Source organism: Nesoenas mayeri, assembly GCF_963082525.1.
Source record: "Nesoenas mayeri genome assembly, chromosome: 27".
NCBI lineage: Eukaryota > Metazoa > Chordata > Aves > Columbiformes > Columbidae > Nesoenas > Nesoenas mayeri.
The window spans coordinates 818,501-837,183 of record NC_137555.1 but is presented as its reverse complement, the minus strand read 5'-3'; the positions used below and the strand labels follow the sequence as shown (position 1 = coordinate 837,183).

Below are 18,683 nucleotides of genomic sequence, written 5' to 3'. Positions count from 1 at the left end.
GTGGTGCGTTGCACGCAGAATAGCTATTCTTGTCTTGCAAAGGAAACCAGTATAAAATGGTGAGAAATTATCTCAATACAGAAGCAGCAGCTATCAGAAGCCACTTGAAAACCTGTAACCGTGTTCTGTGCAAGAGAATAAAATATCATTGCAAATTAGTTAGTTCCTTTTAAGAAAGTCTTTTGTTCAGGGGAGACCATTCAGTTTTTTATCCAGCATTAAATGTCAGGTTTCAAAGTTTTAATCAAGCATGTGGGCTCTAGGAGAAGCATCACTCTGTGGGGTAGATTCTGATGGAGATACTGACGCCAAGCCTTGTGTTGGCCTTTGGTCCTAACCCTGGTATAACGAAGCCCTGACTCGGTGCGCTGGGGGGTCTCCACACCGGGGAAAGCGGGGCCAGGAGGTTGCTGATGCATTTGACCCGCCGAGTTCCCTTCCCGACCCACGGCAGCGGGATTGTTGAATTCCAGGTGCACCAGAGGTTGTCAGGAGTATTTATGAAGTTTGAAAAATGCCTTTATGTGCCTCAATTTAACGCTAATGAATATGAAAAAGCTGCAGTTCGTGCGTGCTGCTTCTCTCCTGCGCTCCCATCCTTTCCATGTCCCCTGTTCTTTAATAGCTCCCAACTGTGATCTGGCAGTAGGAGGGGGTTTATTACCTGCTGTGTCATCACCAGGAGCTGATATTTCACAGGGATAATATAGTTCCCATAAAATTTGACTTTTAGGTAACAAACTGGGCCAGGCCATCTGAATTCCAAGAGCATCCGTGTTTAGCTTTCCCTGTTTATATCACTACAGGGGAAGACATAAAAATTTATATTGCTTTTAAAAAGAAATAAAAAGTACTGTGAGTGTGGCTGCTTCCCAGGGCGCGAGGAAGAGTGGGAATAACGAGCTGTAGGGGATGGAAGAACAAACGGAAGGCGAAGAGGAAGGTTTGTGGAGCAGCAGGAGCAGGGACGGCGGGGGCAGAGGAGGCGTCGAGGGAGGGACAGAACTTCAGCGTATGGGGAGAAAATCTGTCACCAATGGCGTGTGCAGGTGCTGAGCCTGGATTGCTAAGTCGAGCCCGTGGTTTTGTGAAGGGTATTTGCCTTGTAGAACGGGAAACAACAAATCCTGCTTGAAGTGCAAGAAATAGCTGTTAACTGCAGGTACTGTTTGTGCTGGCTGATCACAGCTGGCCCAGCGCTCCGTGCCGGGCTTGTTGGGGACGAAAAGCACAAAAAGCCACGTGGTCACTGCAACAGGAGAAGTTCAGAGGTTGGGTTATTGTCTTGGAGTGGGGAGAAGTTGAATTGATCTCCTGCTTGCCTCACCTGGAATAGCCTCCTCTGTCTCCTGTTCAATTCATGTTTTGTTAAGCACATAATGTGGAACGGGTTCAAGTGGAACAGGCCCAGCGGGTGAGGGAAAGAAAAGCGAATTCCTAACCCAACACCCGCAGCTTCAGAACTCAGCACTTCAGGCAGAATTCCCCAGCACACTGATGTGCGCTGTGTGGTCCCCGGCTCCCCGTGGCTCCAGCATCTCGCTCTTCCTGACCTGATCTTCTCCGGCAGCTTTTACAGCCCCAGCTATTCTGTTGGCTTGTCCCTTGCACAACAGAGCAAGCGCCTGCTCAGTAGTTTTGTGGGCAAGGTTGTCAAGATACACAAGTTTAGTCAGCCAGGAGACTGTGGTTCTCCTTCTTACTCTTTTTCGTCTTTGAAACACTCATTTCCCGCTCTACAGAAGATGCGGCTGTCAGTTAGAAAGCTGTGGTACCCGGGTGAAAAATCTCTGTTCTTGAACCAGGAAGGAAGATTAAAGAAAAGCGGGACTGTCTCTATTGCAAACATCAGGCTCATTGAAAATTCAGAGTTCACATTGAAATGTAATAAAAATCAGAAAGATGGGATTTGTTACTTAGATTACTCTCTGACATAAAAATCTCTTGCAAAAGAAACTGTATGTCATTACCTTGAAAGAGCGAGGTTCGATCAAGTGTATATTTGGGGACTTCTAACTTTAAAAAAAGAATAATAATTATCCGGCACTTCCCTGCCTTGCTCTTGGAAGCTTCAGCTGGAGACCAGAAGGACCTCATTAAGGATTGCTGAGCATTTTTTTCTCATTTTGCTACTTCCCTACTGATACTTTTATTACTTTTCCCTATGGTGCTTGACAATGCTGGTGTTTTGTGTAGTGCATTACTAAGCATAATAGGAAAGCATGTGGGGAATAAAAAGAAGTTATTCTTGAAGCATCCATAACATCAGCTAATTTATGTATGAAATCTGCCAGCAATAGAAAGCAAGTAAGCAGTTGTGAGCTTTCAAAGACGCTTCTGCATCTTGGTTGAGCAGTTGCAGAAAGAACCTTTCATGTCGTTGCTCGGCAGGGCCAGAACAGCTGCAACGTGGTGGGAAGGAGGACGGGAAGACACTTATTCTGTGGTTGGGTGCTGCTAATGAACTGTAGCAACCCTGCAATAAATCCCTGTCCTGACAGTGCTGCTGTTTCCTCCATCGTCCTGTTTATTTACGTTCCATCTTGTGCTGCGCTAAACGCCCTTTGTTGGTGCATAAACGCCTGCATGCTCGGGGGCTGATACTGAGCCCTACAGGGAATTACCACCTCCCCGGGGACAGTCAGGGTGTAATGTCGCCAGTAAAGCTGTTTCTACCCTAGGAATAGCTTGTAGTTGTGCTGCTTAATACCGGGGAAAAACGGGCTTGATCTACTCATGCCCAGTCTTTGCAAGCAAATCCAAAAGGATACTCACTCCTCACCTCTGTACAGCTCTTAATTAAAGAAGAGACATAGATAGCCCCTCTTCTTGCCTATACTGCTTAATTCATACATGGTGATTTCATGGTGATTTTTTTTTCCTTTGATATTATTCTTAATTAAGCCTCAAAAAGGAGGCAGAATGTGCCTTTTGGGGCTAAACTCAGTTTAATTACCAGTATATTCTACCAGATTTCCTGGATATTATTACACTTTTGCTTCTTGCCGGTAAGACACACGTTTCTTGTTTGTGTAGTTAACAGATTAAATAAAACCCTAACGAGGGTTATAGTTTTAGCTGCAGAGTTTTCTTGCCCCCGTGCACCTTGGGGGTCTGAAATGCAGCAGCGGAGGTTTGGGCGGGCGCTTTCCAGGTGGTTACGGTGAGAGATCCGCTCGCTCGGCAGCGCTAACACCTGCATCGCGGCCAACGCTCGAGCGAACGCCTTTATTTACCAAATTAAAAGCACAGCAAGGAACGGCCCGGGTGGTATTTAAGCGTATTTTATCGACTCCTGTTCCGCTTCTATGTACCAAAGTTCTCACTGATGGAAGATGATGGATGAGCTGATTGCTTGGCTTTTGAGAAGGTGAAATACATCTGCTCTGATTTATTCCTCTTGCGTTGACAAAACAGCTTTTGGTGTAATTGGAGAGTGTCCAAGCCCGACTCGAGCGCGGAGCGCTGGCAGCTCCTCTCGCTGCTGCGTTACGCTCAGGCTGTGTGTGGCTCATAATGGAGATTCTGACAGATTTCAGATTTAATGTCGGGTCCGGTGTTGAAGCCAATTATAGATCTGTATAAATCCATAAACCTGTCTGTGGATAATACAAAGATTCTTGTGTTCAGTTCTTTACTAAATGAAGCTATGCACCTTCGTACCAGGGAGGGATCTGGCCCGTTGTTTCTGTGCTTGTGTGATACACGGTTTTGTACACAAATACATTACCAAATCTTACCTGAATACTATTTGTTAAGAGTACCCGTATGTAATGCTCCTTTGGACATAGGCAGTCTGGACACCCATAAATCCACAGGTCCGGATGGGATGCACCCGTGGGTGCTGAGGGAGCTGGCTGAGGCCATTGCTGGACCGCTCTCCATCATCTTTGCCAAGTCGGGAAATGGGAGAGGTGCCTGAGAACTGGAGGAAAGCAAATGTCACTGCAGTCTTCAAAAAGGGCAGGAAGGAGGACCCGGGGAACTCTAGACCGGTCAGCCGCACCTCCATCCCTGGGAAACTGATGGAACGACTTCTCCTTGGTGCCATCTCAAGGCATATCAGGGATAAGAGGGTCATTAGGGGCAGTCAACATGGCTTCACCAAGGGGAAGTCGTGCTTGACCAACCTCATTGACTTTCATGAGGACATAACAAGATGGATGGGTGATGGCAGAGCGGTGGATGTGATCTACATTGACTTGAGTGAGGCATTTGACACAGTCTCCCACAGTGTCCAGTTGTGGCCCCTCAGTTCCAGCAGGACAGGGAACTGCTGGAGAGAGTCCAGCGCAGCCACCAAGATGCTGAAGGGAGTGGAGCATCTCCCGGGTGAGGAAAGGCTGAGGGAGCTGGGGCTCTGGAGCTGGACAAGAGGAGACTGAGGGGGGACTCATTCATGTTTACAGATATCTAAAGGGTGAGTGTCAGGAGGATGGAGCCAGGCTCTTCTGGTGACAACCAGTGACAGGACAAGGGGCAGTGGGTGCAAACTGGAACACAAAAGGTTCCACTTAAATTTGGGAAGAAACTTCTTCATGGTGAGGGTGGCAGAGCCTGGCCCAGGCTGCCCAGGGGGGTTGTGGAGTCTCCTTCTGTGCAGACATTCCAACCCGCCTGGACACCTTCCTGTGTAACCTCATCTGGGTGTTCCTGCTCCATGGGGGGATTGCACTGGATGAGCTTTCCAGGGCCCTTCCAACCCCTCACATTCTGAGATTCTGTGAAATTGCTTGAAACCACACGGGCAAAGTTGAATCCAATGAAATTCATGCGCGGGTGAGCTGTACCGCTGAGAATACCGACTTCTGGTACCCCAAGGTGTGTATATGCCAGTAAAGATGTCAGTACATGAAAATGCAGTTAATACACATAAACGGATCATGTGCTCAAATACAGATTGCGAGTGTTTGCAGCGGAACAACCCCCAGCAGAGCCGAGCTGGAAATGTCAGGTGTTCTACACGACAAGAGCAGTCGGAGCCTCCACTGCCCTTCGCTTTGAAAACCGCAAAGTAGCGTGCGATTGAGATGGAAAATGTCAGGTTTTGAAGATCGTTAATCTCTGCGGCACTGAAGGGTTGGCTGTGGGGCGCTCAGCGCAGGAGCTTCTTGAGAGAATTTCCTATTTGTTTTCTCTTTTGCTTTGTTTTGGGGTTCTTTTGTTTCTTGCCCTACCAGTAGCTGAATAGCAGACGGTTTAAGTTCACGATTCAGGCAGTAGCTGCCAGATAATAAAAGATACAGAAAACTGAGGTGAGTTAGTTACTCAAGAAGAATTGCAAAATATTTATTTGTTCAAACCATTAACTGGAGGGCAGTACAGAAATCTCACCATGTGCCAGCACAGAAAACAGCTTCCGAGAACTATAGTAACATAAACACATTGAAATGCCTCACAGGTCTGTACAGAATATTACAATATGGAATATTTTACTGTTTCAATTTTAGTTGCGTCAGGTTAGGATAGCAATTAATTCGAAAAGGGAGGGCAGTGCTAACACGTATTCTTATGAATGCATCTTTTTTCATCTTCTATGTGTGTAATGTCTCTTCTCTGTGTGGGTTGTGTGTGTTGGTTTAATGTTCACTGTTGGTATATGTAAGACTTCAGGTTCTGGAATCCTGGCTGAACGTCATATTTGATAAGTTTTTTCTTATTTAATTATCCATGTGTATAGATAGTATACATGATACAGATATTTTACTAGTATCTATTGCAAATTTTAAGCTGTATTGCATAGGAAAATAGCCCCAGTCATACCTTGACATCCACTAAGGTTTTAGAGTTGCAAATACCATTTGCAGTAAAAGATGAATTTGCAGAGCACATCTGCTTACCCTAGGCTACGACGTTATGGATTTATTGGCTTAATCAAACCGGCCAGTAAAGCTACAGGATATTTTCAGCAGAATAATAGTAAAACCGGGATTGATTTAAGATTAGCCTCCCAAAATAGTGATATCAAGGTGAGTAAACCCAGCTCAGCCTATTGACGGGTGTGAATGGAAAGCCCTTTGTCGAGAGCAGAGGTCCCGTGGTACCGGGAGCGGGGAAGGTGCAGAATGGACCCCAGCATTCCACTGAGCGCTAAGGTGGAATAGTCAGTAGGAAACAGCAGAGTGAAGGCTGCAGGTTAGTTGGGTTCTGTTGGCTTTGGGGCTTAAGTCACCATATCTGTTTTGTCTCAGCTTAGGTCCTGGGTTTAGTTTACTTCATACCTTTATAAAACAATACCTTTAAATAATCCCAAAGGAACCCTGTGATTCATGTTTCGTTCCACATTACTCATGTATTGGGTAACTGGCTATGGCTAAAAAAAGGGACCGTGTGGGAGGGGAAGCTCCTTTTATATTGGGAATTGTGCTATTGTCTATTCAGATATTAATGATTTAAACACTACTCACTTCTTTGCCCATGCTATAATTTCCTTATGACAGTGACTGATATATGAGTTTGATTCACAGCAAGGTGACTGTGCAAGGCAAAGGAAGCAAAGAAATGAAAAATGGCGGCTTTTCAAATGGGAACAATGTTCTCGGTGGTGCCAGGAGCAGCGCACGTGGGCACAAGAGCTATTTCTGAGCAGAATAAGGCGGGTGTGCTGACGTCCCTCGCTGCGTCCCGCTCGGGATCTTGTTGTCTTATCCCTGGCTGTCACAAATCCTGTATATACTGAAATCCGCGCGGGTTTGGATGGCTGCCTTGTGTTACTTGGGATCAAACCAGAATCTTCCAAGGTTTTAATGGCAAACCAGGCATTGCTTCCACAGTGGGGCAGCTCCACTAATCTTACAGCAAGCAAGTTCTAGACCGAGCCTTTTGACCAAGTACGTCTGAGCTGGGTTTGTAGCAACTTACATTGAACCAATTCACCTTTTTCAAGGCTTTTCTCATTGTTTTAGGACAGGTTTTTATCTAAATATTAAGTACAAGGGAAGAAATTTGCTTTCTAACTTTGAGCACAAACCTTGAGGTCTTTATGCTCTTTCTCAAAGGAAGAGGAGATAAGCGATAGTATTTATTCATACGAAAATCCTAATATGAACATGTCCAATTCTAGAATACTTTGAAAAATCACAGGTAGGTTCTCCATACTTTTTTATAAAATAACACTGTTTTTATCTGAATTCAGAAATAAGGACTTGCTGTGGATGTTTGCGTATTTACAAACTGTGCCTTGAGGTTTGTTGTAGCTGAAGACACATTGTCATTTGACGGTGGAGGAAGAAAGGTGGCACGTTTTACCCGCCAGCATTTACAGAAGCAATTAAACTGCCGTTTAGCTGCAGAACGGCTCCAATGCTGCAGTAGTTTTGCGAGATCGGTTTGGGGTGTGTGCGGGTTATTTTTGCCCCCTCTTTGCTGCTGCAGTATCAGCAGTTGCACAGCAGCCTCATTACTTGCTTGCAAACAAACCCGAGCGTTGTCTGCGGTCCGGTTTGCAGCAGGATTGACCCACTCTGCAGTGAGCGTCTCCTCCGGCAGCTCCACTGGTATTTGGGCACATCGGAGCCTTTAGCCTGAACAATGACTATTGATTTGTGAATTAAGCTGGAGGAAAGGGCTCTGTGGCTCGTTCAGTAAATAAAATGCTGCTGTAGCTAAGAATAAGCATTGTGCCACAGGTGCAGCTGTGAGCCGGGTATGAATTCATTATATTTATTGTTGCTTTGTCGCTGAGCTAGAAGTACTTGCATCAGCAGGTACCATGGTTTGGCCCAGGGTTTGATAAGCAGATACGTTAAGTCGATAATTGTACTTGGGAGAGATCCTGGTTTACACTCATCATTTATGAGCAAATTGGAGTTGTAAGTTTACGTCAGGTTAGTTGTTCCCATGGAGGTCCCTCTGTTGAGTACATCACGCTAATCCCAGTCCTGCCCGTCGAGGGCGGCGGAGCTGGCGCGTCCCGCCCGCACTGCGCCAGCTCAACAGCCCAGCCTCACCATCTCCAAGCTGATCCCAGCCTTGGGGTGGCTCATGGAAGAGGACAGGAGATTACTGCTATTAGTGTGTGTCTGCTTAGATCTGGGCTCAAATATATTCTGTAAATTGCTGGGTCCTAATAAAAATTGAGTTGGTGATATTTAAAAACAAGTTACTTACATTATGATCATTTCCCCTTGACTTTTGCGTTAATAAGCACATTAACTTTATCCTAACATAATTAACTTTCTGTTGGTGAATTATGTGTTGTCCTTGAAAGGAATCCAAGCAGTTACTTATTTGCTGCACTCTCATTAGTAAAATAGTTGGGGGTTATTTTTTCCCTAATATTCTCATAGATGGAAAAAACCCACTATCTGTTGGTCCCATAGGTGCTGAGCCCCAAAGGCACCACATCGGGGAGTCTTATCGCACCATCCGCACCGTGGGATAGTGACGCTTCCCCCTTTCCTACAACCACCCAAGAAATGGGGCGTATTACCAGGAAACCACTGACGTTTGTACAACAAACGCTATTGCCACGGGGGGCGAACCCTGTGTAGGTGGCACGTGGCTGTAGGTATTGATACACACTGAGAATTTTAGGGCTGTTTGGAGGTCATTCAATGATCTGCTGAGGCCTTGGTCTGTTCAGTCCTGTTTGTTAGACAAATGTCCAGTCATTGTCCTCAGCCATTTGATTCTCTTTACGTGTACAAGTCTGGTATTACCACATATTTTCTCACAGCATTTCTAAGGTAATTTTTCCTCCTGGTTTGATGCTCCCTGCACATTGCATGCTGCGAGACTGTTGTTACAGATCCATCTATTTAGGATGCTGGGGAATCTTTTTTCCTTTAAAGATTTATATTCCTTGCATACTGATTAAAGAAAAATATCCAGTTGTAAAATAAATGTGTGAATGTATGAAAGATCCTTCAAGTTTCTAATCCACTTAATATTTAATAAATGCAATATATCACTTTTATAAATACGTATAACCTAGATATAGATAGATTTAGAATACATAAGGGATTACAATAGGATAACGCATTCGTCTCTGTTGGCAGAGAAAAGACCACTAGTGTTTTATGAACATATTAATCCTCATTGGTGAAAATAAACGCTCTGCCCTCCTGCAAGCCATTCCCAAGGCGGCTTATGGAAACCTGCTGTTCCGAATTTCAGTGAACTGTAAGTTCCTTGTGAAATGGCTGAAGAGAATATGGAATTGTAGAGTGAAAGAGGAGATGGGGAGAAGTGCTTTTCTGCTCTCCTGTGGCTGGTTGGTTGGTTTGGTCTTTCGGCCGCTGCTCACGGGCTGCTCGCTGATCCCACTGGGACTGGGCAGCATGAAGGGAGTTCCTGGCGGGGGTTAGAACAGGTGAGGATGGTGAAAGGGGACGGTGTTTGTTCTGGGCCTGTGGAGGTGATGGGATCAGCCGCCGAGCTTGTACAGCTGGAATCGCTTCTGTCCGAGTCACCTCAACATTGGGCACCCTGCACAAGGGCTTCCGCTTGGGTTGGCTGGTAAGAGTCAGAGAAGAACTAAGGCCAGAATTTGTGGACAAAGGTGTGACGCTTCTAAACTTTCTTAGTTTTACATAAGTAAATATATATAACTAAATTCTGCTTTCTACCATGTGCACAGAGATTAAACGAGGATTATAAGATTTAACGGAAATATACGGCCCTTAGCTAAAGCTCATAAGATATTAAAAGGGAAGGAAGATGGAATAAATGAGGATTGGGAAAATGGCTTCACTCATATTAGCATTAAAATCCTCACTAAGGAACAGTACTTCATATTCTTAAAGAATCGTGTCACAGCAAAGTGATGGATGGAACGCGGTTCTGGTGTCGCTGCTTGTTCTTCACAGCTGTTCTCAGGCTGGCCGCTTACCCTTCTGTAACACGACATTGATAATAGCGCTTCCCAAAGGTGTCGTCAGGCTTCCTCGATGCAAGGAAGTCACGACCAAAGCAAAGCAAACGGGGGACAACCAGGTGTACAACTCATAGTTTCAAGTAGAAGCATCCACCTTAATATCTAGTCATATGCACACAGAAGAAACGAGATCCCTTAAAATTCAGACAAGCAGGGTTAGTTTGCAGCTAAAGATTCCGAGCACATTGCTTTTGTGTGATAATATTTTAGATTTATTTCCACAACTTATTGTACCTTCCTTTTTTTGGAGTTTTCATTGCAGAGAATTGCCAGGAGGAATGGATGTTGTCTTCCTCAGCTGGCAGAACAATTTTCCACCTGTCACCCAAATATTTGATGAGAAGGATTATGGTACAGCTGCTGGAAGTTTATACTTTATATCCATAGGAAGCAAGAGAGTCTGATGAAACTAATACACTGCTATGAAAAGTTGGCTTGCTCAGGTGTATATACAGCACTTGTGACGTGGAACATGTGCTGAAAATGGAGGAGCCCCTGTCTGAACCCCAGAAAGGCCGGTGGTTGCTGTCCCTGTCCCACCAGCGCTCCCCCTGGCCAGAGGAGACTCTGTTCCTGTCCACAAATCGGTATCGTATATTGATACGGATTTGGCCGGCAAACGCAGCGGCTGTGCAGCAGGAGCTCTGCGGCACCGCACCAGTGAGCAGCTCTGTGTCATTTACCAGGGCTGCTGAATAAATAATAACTGCATTCTGCTTCAATGTATGGAGTTTAAAGAACAATTCTGCAGTGAAGCTTATCAACGTGCAGGTTTTCTTACTCACCGTTCTCAGGGTTTCTGTCTTGTCAGTCTTTGCCAAATACCGTGTCCCTGCAGGCTTCAGTAAATCCGTGTACTAGAGGAAATAACAAAGGCATTAAGGGATTTCAGGTGGGCAAGAAAGTCTCGTATGTGCATCAATATCTGAGTGACTTCCAAAAAACGCACATTGCTGCGTATGGGACGGAGTGGGAGGAAGCGAAGGTGGGAAAAGAATCACGTTTGTTGCTTTGTCTAGAGGTTGGGTTTTCTTGTACCCCTAGAGTGTAAATGGTGGTGTGTTTGGAAACCCATCAGAAGGCTCTATATCGGAGCTCCCAGCCTTAGGCAACTCTGTCTGCTTTTGGTAAGAGTGGTGGGGAGGAGATGGAGGGAGAAACGGAATAGAGGACATGACAATTTACACTGGGTTTATAATCTGAAAGCAGTGGTGATAATAATGGAATCTTCCATGAGGAGGGAATGTAGTTGTCTTGTAATGGAAATTGGCATAAATGTTCACTAGTAAAAACGCTAAAAATAACGACAATATTTTATAAAGTAGTTTAAAACATTGAACTCATTTGAAAATCGTAATGATCTCACAGCACATGCACAGCGTATATTTGCACACACAGATATACTGAGTGCTAAGTGAGAGATACCTATTTTTAATAGAAATAAAGACAAAGTATGTTCTCATTCTATAATCTACTAGACCTGTGAAGGTTTTAGACTTACTTCATATCATCCTACCTTCCCTTTCACCTAACTAAATGCCATTGGTTTTGGTTAATCACATATACATTGCCCTCAGCTATTCCTCTTTCCCTTCATCTGCATATAGAGCATCTCCTCCAGCCCCACTGGGCTGTGCTCTCTGTGCTTGTTAATCCTTCTTCCAGAATCGATCCCTTCTGACTTATTTTTGTTGCTGTTCTCTGAATTTTGTCACAAAACTGACAAACTCCTGAAATAAATCCCAGTGTTGCTACAAATCAATGGGATTTCCCCGATTTTGACAGCAGCAACTTGGATTGGACTCAATTACAAGAGTTACAGTAAAGGAAAAACTTGTATTGCAGTGCTCCTGTGCCCATGTCTGAGCACGGGAATTCGGACAGTGAGACACCTTGGGTTACCCATTGCTGCAGGGATGCCCTGGGATCCGCGCTGACAAAACTCACCATCCTGCAGTTTCTGGCCCTACAGAAACCACTTTTCCACTTCTGTATTGCATAAACGGGCTGTGGTGAATGGGAACGGTGTAAAACATATTGAAAACTCCCTCTAAGTGGGTATGAAATCACAGTTTGCCTATTGTGCTGTCGGGGCGCTGCAGTGATGCTGCTCAGAGCTATTGTTTCTGTGGTTACCGCTCTGATCCCTCTTAAATCTGCAGCAATGTCCGAAGGAAATGGCATTCAGTGAAGGAAACAAAGCTTTGGTGGTGAAGGCACTGGGCTGTCACTCAAGAGAACAAGATTGAGTTTCCACTTGTTGCACAGACTGTCTGTGTGACCTTTGGCGACTCGTTTAATCTTTCTGTGCCTCAGTTCCCCATCTAGAAAGTCGGCAATAGCAATGATGCAGTTTTCTGATGATACTGATGCTGCTTTTCTGTCAGTTTTCTTGACGGTCCTCACACTGAAGTTATTTGGTATTTGTGTGTCAGATTCCTGGTGAAGCACAGTCCTGACAGCTGTTGTTCTGCAGCTGTTTCTCCAGCAAAATTCATTTTTAATAAAATTCCAACCTGTTTTTAATCAGTTAAATGAGATGACACGAAGGGCGCAACCACGTGAAAAATGTGTATTTTCCTTCCCTTTCAGGAAATGATAACAGCGAAGCCCTTCCCGAGTCCATCCCATCTGCTCCTGGAACGCTGCCTCATTTCATGGAGGAGCCGGATGATGCCTACATCATCAAGAGCAACCCCATCGTCTTGCGCTGTAAAGCCATGCCAGCCATGCAGATCTTCTTCAAGTGCAACGGAGAATGGGTCCACCAGAACGAGCACGTGTCCGAGGAGAGCATGGACGAGAGCACAGGTGAGGCAGCCGCGGGCTCAGATGGGGACGGTGCTGGCAGGTAACGCAGCTCAGCACCAGAAACCCAGCGTGTAACGGTGCGTGTCGAAGGGAGCGAGAAGGGAGAGAGTTGGAAATGCTCAACAGATTTGATCATCCTCTCAGCACACCCTATACCTTTTCTCGTTTAGAAGCATCCTGATGACTATTGCAAACCAATTTAATGTTGCACCGTCTTGTAATTTCCCAATTCTGGGTTGTTATTGCTTTTCTCCTCTTCTTAAATTCCCAGATTGCTAGGCAACCCCATGCCTTGGAAACAGCAGAGTGTGCACAACATCCCCTCTGTCAATACAAGAGATCCCTTTTTAGAGGGGAGAATGCCATTTCAAAAGTTACATCTAAAAGCGCTGTTTGGCACTCTTTTCAATGACACATTCGCAATAAATTTCATAGGAACGCTTTTTGTAAATGCTAATCTGGATGAATTTTAATTTCACAGTTACCTTTTCAAAAATAATTTAATAAGCATAACCTTTACTTCTAAAGGCATTGCTGAATCAATAGAGAAGAAATGTCATCCCTAAATGTTTCTCTTCCATATGGTTAATGAAGATCTGTCTTGTGAATACTGCAATTATGTTTTTTAAACCTTGGATTAATAATAGAATAAAAAAAGATAAAGTAACATTAGGATTTTTAAATACCAGCAGCAGCCACCGAGGTTTGAGGTGTGGAGGTGCAGGCCGAGCACATGGGGTCTGGAACAGGAGCGTCGCAGGTTGGAATTCAGCGCAGTGGGTTGGGTGGCTGGAGACCAAGTCACTTTATCTCCTCCCGCCTCGTTCCCTGGGTCATAGAAAGAGACAGAAATCCCTGGTTTGCCTTTTCCGTTCATCCCATGACCGTGGCGAACAGGAGCTCTGCTCCGTGTGCTCTGCCCCGCTACATGGTACTGGGATAGAAAGGTAATAATTACTGTTGGATTAATTTCCTTTGCTCTGTTTTTCTTGCCTGAACATTGGCAGCAGGCACCTCAGAATTAGTTTACAAATCTTTCAACTTTTTGGTTTCAGCAGAGGATCAGACCTGCTAAAAGTAACTAGAGTTTTCTTGTGTGATAAATAAAAGGATTACAGCAATAACTGCTGTCAGTGTTCTCTCATTTAAGCAAATAAAGCTGACAAATGCCGAGTTGTGTGCAGTACACGGAGAGCAATTCTTCATCTGCTGGCAGCATTAGTCTGTCTGCAGCTGAAGCAGCCAGCAGTGCAGAAAGCACATTAGCATGTGAGTTCCAGAGTCATCAGTTCACGTTCTGTAAGGCTGCACTGGGTAACAAAAGATGATGGTTATAATTTGCACAATAATTTAAAGGGCTGGACTTGCAGTGCTTATTAGAGTTAACGAGTCACAGGTAAAATGTCGCTCTTGTTTATTACGTGCCTGGTTTCCGTTCTGTGTCGTTTCCTATGAACAACTTTTCTGGCATTTCTTGGGATGCAGAGGATAGGTGAGTATATTTGTTGGTGAAATATACTGATGATAAATGAATATATGGCTCTGTTCCCGAAGGTTTGCTTTCTGTAGTTGTCTCTGAAACAAATGAAAATAGGTGTACTTTCTCCATAAACAAGACATAAGTTTCCCCAAAGACTCAATGTTTCCCAAGGTCCCTTCCAGCCTCAACAATTTGGTGATTCTGCTCTTTCGGATGCGTTTATTTTGTCTATTGGCAAACTGGGAGACCTTTAAAAGGACCTGAATTCCTACTTGAGCCATTCTCAAAATGCTGAACCACCAGCTCCTCAAAATCATGTGCTGTTTGTTCGCCTCATTCAAACCACGTTATATGTTGCTTCAGAAAAGACAGGCTGATCTATAGATTAATTAAATAATGTGTCAATAAAAAGGAGTGCTGGGCTGGAGAACATTCTGCCTTAGCAGAGGGTCTGACAGAAGTGCTGCGTCCGTTTCACAGCAAACAAAGGGCTGTGGTATGAACAGTTTTGTTGGAAACCACACCAAGATATTTTTAAAAAACGCAAATAAAGCCAACCAGGAAACCTCTATTTGTTTATTACTGAGTCAATAAATATTTGAGTGACCGAAGTGATTATTGAGACAACTTAGGGAGCAACCACAGGTTTGTCATGACATTGTAAAATACGGCAAGAAACGGGCTACAGGGAAAGGAGGAAAAGTGCCCTTTCCTGGCACAGCAGCAACCGGGGTCTCGCTCTCTATGTCTGCTCTGTCTGTCCGGCTCTTGCTCTGTATGTCCGCGCTGTCTGTCTGTCCCCAGCAGCCCTGAGTCCGTCTCTCCTGCTCACCTCCCAGCGCCTCCCCCAGTGAAATACCAGCTCCTAATGATCCCCGAGATTAAGTGGAAGGCAATTTTTATGGAGTTTGGGTTTCTTGCTGCTTTATAAACTTCACAGGCACGCAATATTTTAAGATTGAGTTTTCATTCACTTCCAGTGAAGGGGAAATAAGTATCTTGAGACTGCACAGGAGGAGAAAGAAGAAAGTAGTAGGCATAAGTGTTTTCTATTTTCAGATTAACGTTTTTCTGACTGTCTCTTTCAAATGCTTCCTAATGCCTTCTAACCCAGATTTGGATTATATTTCCTCTCCCCAAGGCTGCCATGCAAAGGTAATTACAGATACGGCAAACGTTCCAAGTGTACAAAATAAGGTGTCAGGTTTACAAGGCTTCTTGATGTCTCGGATGTACCTTCAGGTTTGGTCTGAAGCAAATGTTTCTGGTCTAAAGGGCAATATATTATTGTCGAGGTCATTAAAGCTTTACTTTGATTAAAAATGGAATTGTTCAATTAAAGAAGAGGTTTGGCCGACCTCAGCTTTGCACTCGGGTGCCTCGTCAGCTCATGTGCCGTGTCTGTCCCCGCAGGACTGAAAGTCCGAGAGGTTTTCATCAACGTGACGAGACAGCAGGTGGAAGATTTCCATGGACCAGAAGACTATTGGTGCCAGTGCGTGGCGTGGAGCCACCTGGGGACCTCCAAGAGCAGGAAGGCGTCTGTCCGCATCGCTTGTGAGTAACTGTCTGCATTTGTGCTCCTTGAACGGGACAACGTTTGAGATTAGTAACAGGATGGTGTCACAACTCCTTGATTTCATAATGACAGGACTTTTGTTGGCTGACTTAGTTTGAATGTGTAAACATGCGTAAATTCGGTTTTTTACTTTACTGCATTAACTGTCATAACACTGAATGAGCTAATAATTCCCCTGTATTGCTAAGCTGCAAAGGACTGTTATTCTGAATTGAATTTTTATTGACTTTTCTCCACACTGTGATTTCCCAACCCCATAATATGGCAATGCAAGTAAAGATCGGAATGAGCAGAAGCAGGTGGAGCCCTGTGCTGGGACTTTTAGACCTATCACTGTGGTACCAGGTCTGCAAACCACGTCCCCAGCTGCCTCTGAAACCGCAGATCCCGTGTGGACCCTGTGGGCGCCGAGCGGGATGGACCGAGGGGTGGAACGTTGCGCCCGAACCGTGTTCCCGCCCCGGCCACTCACTGCTGCTTTCACCCAAAAACACGGGTTTGATGGAAAGAACAGCAGTTCTGGAGTGCCGAGATGATGGGGCGTGTTGGCACCCAGGCAGATAAAATGAATCGCCTAGAGATTCTGAATTGTGAGTCAAGTCCAAAGCACTGCAGCACTTGAGATTTCTCTGAAAAAGCAGGTAAGTATTTCTTTATGATAGTGTGGAGCGCAGAGAAAATGAGATGGATCTTACTCCATTCATTATTCATACTAATAAAGGCATTTGTAGGCACAACTGCAGCCTAACTGTTAATGAATGACTCCTTAAATAGGATACTGGAAAAGATATTGGTTATCTGTGTGAAAAAACCCCAACACGGCAAAGCGGTGCTATTGCTCAGTTCTGCAGCCTACACGGGATCGTGCGGGGGAAGGTTTTTGGAGGTATAATGAATTATTGCCTTGAACTCTGCAGATCTACGGAAAAACTTTGAGCAAGACCCCCAAGGGAAGGAGGTTCCCATCGAAGGGATGATCGTTCTGCACTGCCGGCCCCCCGAGGGCGTCCCCGCCGCTGAGGTGAGGCCGAAACAGAAAACATGTGTTGTCTTTGAGACCAAAGGAAATGAATTGCAATAGAGGCACTTCTACCAACCAGTACGGTTGGCCGAACAGACTGCGTCCGTCTGGCTGTTTCCCAAGTTCTGTATAGCTAAATAACCAAAAATGTTCTTTTTGCTGGAATTCAGCCATTTGGGAAAAAATGGCGATTCTCAGTCAACACTGCTTGAATTTTACTGAGAATTTTAGAATGATTCAAACTACACTGCTTTACACTCAACAATCAAACAGGATGTCTTCTATGAAGGTTAGGAATTCTATCTAATGAAAACCTGACATGTTAATTGCTTTCTACAGATAAACACTGCAGAGTTCTCAATAAACCCCGATTTACTGATGTTGATATAAAATTGTTATTGCTGCTAATAAAGCCTGTAAATCTTAACAGGTCATATTTGCTTTGGACAATTAAATTTCACATAAGACTCAGGATGCGAGGCGAACGCTGTGCTCAGCAAGGCAAACAGTCTGCTGGAAAGAATTCAGTGTCTTTAGAAATGGGGAGCAGATTCCAATAAGGAATGGCTCTGGTTTGTGGCAGTAAGCTTGAGGTTACAAACTCTTTTGCTGTTTTCAAGTTAAAGATGATCCGCCCTGTTAAACATGTCAATGAGAAATAACTGAGATAGCCAGAAAGTCTTGTTCAATAATCGTTACGTGGGTACTGAGAAGTGTAGAAGGCTTCAAAACCCAGTGCTGGCAACAAAGCTGTGGTTCTGATCCAAGAATTTATTTCATTAGAGTTTGGATGAGGCCCTAGATGAAAACATAAGGCTTGAAATAACTACGAACAAAGGAGCTCGTCTTCTGTTTCATTAGATGCAAAATAGATGCTAATTGTGGCATTGTTGTTTTCCGTTTGTTTGTTCCTCTAATCCATACTCTGCATGGACCTGGAAATGTCAACTGCAACAAGATGGGCAAGAGACTCCAGCCCTCCCGTGTTATACGCCAGGGTCTGCCCGAGCCCCTTAGCAGAATTCTGCCCGCTCCATCCAGCGCAGGCGCTCAGGCACGTTCCTTTCCCAGAGAGCACATTCCTGTGCTTAACACAGTCCCCGGTTAATCAGTGAGTTACTTGATAGTGGCTGCGGGTGACTGACGCAGTCCAACCCCTCACCATGCAGTGCAGCTCAATGCAGGGCAGGCACTTCACAACTGGAATGAAATTTAAGTTCAGCTCAATAATTTCCGTGAGCCTGCCCCTTTATCAAGAACATAAATCTTCATCTCTGGAATTGTTTTTCTGCAGCTTGGAGGAGCTGGAGATTTCTTCAATCTAAGGATGGAAGCATTCAAAGAGAATGTTCTTGATGCGCACTGTAGCTTCATCTGAAATATCCTGTCGTTGGTCCTGTAAGAAGTGGCGAGCAGGGATATTTTGGAGGGGTGGCCGACATCACAGGCTCCTCAGAATCACCAGGAGGAATCGCTGTCCTTTCCCATTATTCCTTTCCAGGTTTCTAGTCGCTCCTCAAGTATTTTCACTGAAGTGCTTTTAGCCACTGCTGATGTTTCTCTGTTCAAAAGTGAGTGGACCTCGGCACTTCTTGGTAGCCAGAGGTACTTGTTACTAAATACCGCAGCATTTCCCAGGCATATTTATGCCGTTTTGTGCCACCAGCGGCAGCCCCTGTCTGTGCTGGTGTGCAGGAGAAGCGCTGAACCAAGCAGCAGCATTGGGGGCCCACATCCGAGAGCCCTGAGGGGCCAGTGCCGGCGGCATCGGAGCCGCTGCTGCCTCTCAGTACTAATCCTTTGGTTTAAATTCATTTTGGGGGTGGGACTGCAGGGATAAGATCAAGACCAAACCCCCCTGAGAGGTTCTCTAGAGAGGATTCCTCTAGATCAAGTTTAGTTTTGCTGGGAGAAA

The 18,683-nt window shown here is 45.0% G+C and overlaps 1 protein-coding gene across 1 annotated transcript in view; it reads left to right on the top strand.

The window, feature by feature from the left end:
- Positions 1-18,683, top strand: part of UNC5D (unc-5 netrin receptor D) — a gene marked incomplete at its 3' end in the record, with an annotated part of 73,961 nt that overhangs the window by 24,194 nt on the left and 31,084 nt on the right. Inside the window, exons 2-4 of the mRNA XM_080360132.1 lie at positions 12,470-12,688; positions 15,582-15,725; positions 16,665-16,768. Coding sequence (XP_080216258.1) covers positions 12,470-12,688; positions 15,582-15,725; positions 16,665-16,768 — 467 coding nt within the window. The remainder of the gene's footprint in view (positions 1-12,469; positions 12,689-15,581; positions 15,726-16,664; positions 16,769-18,683) is intronic.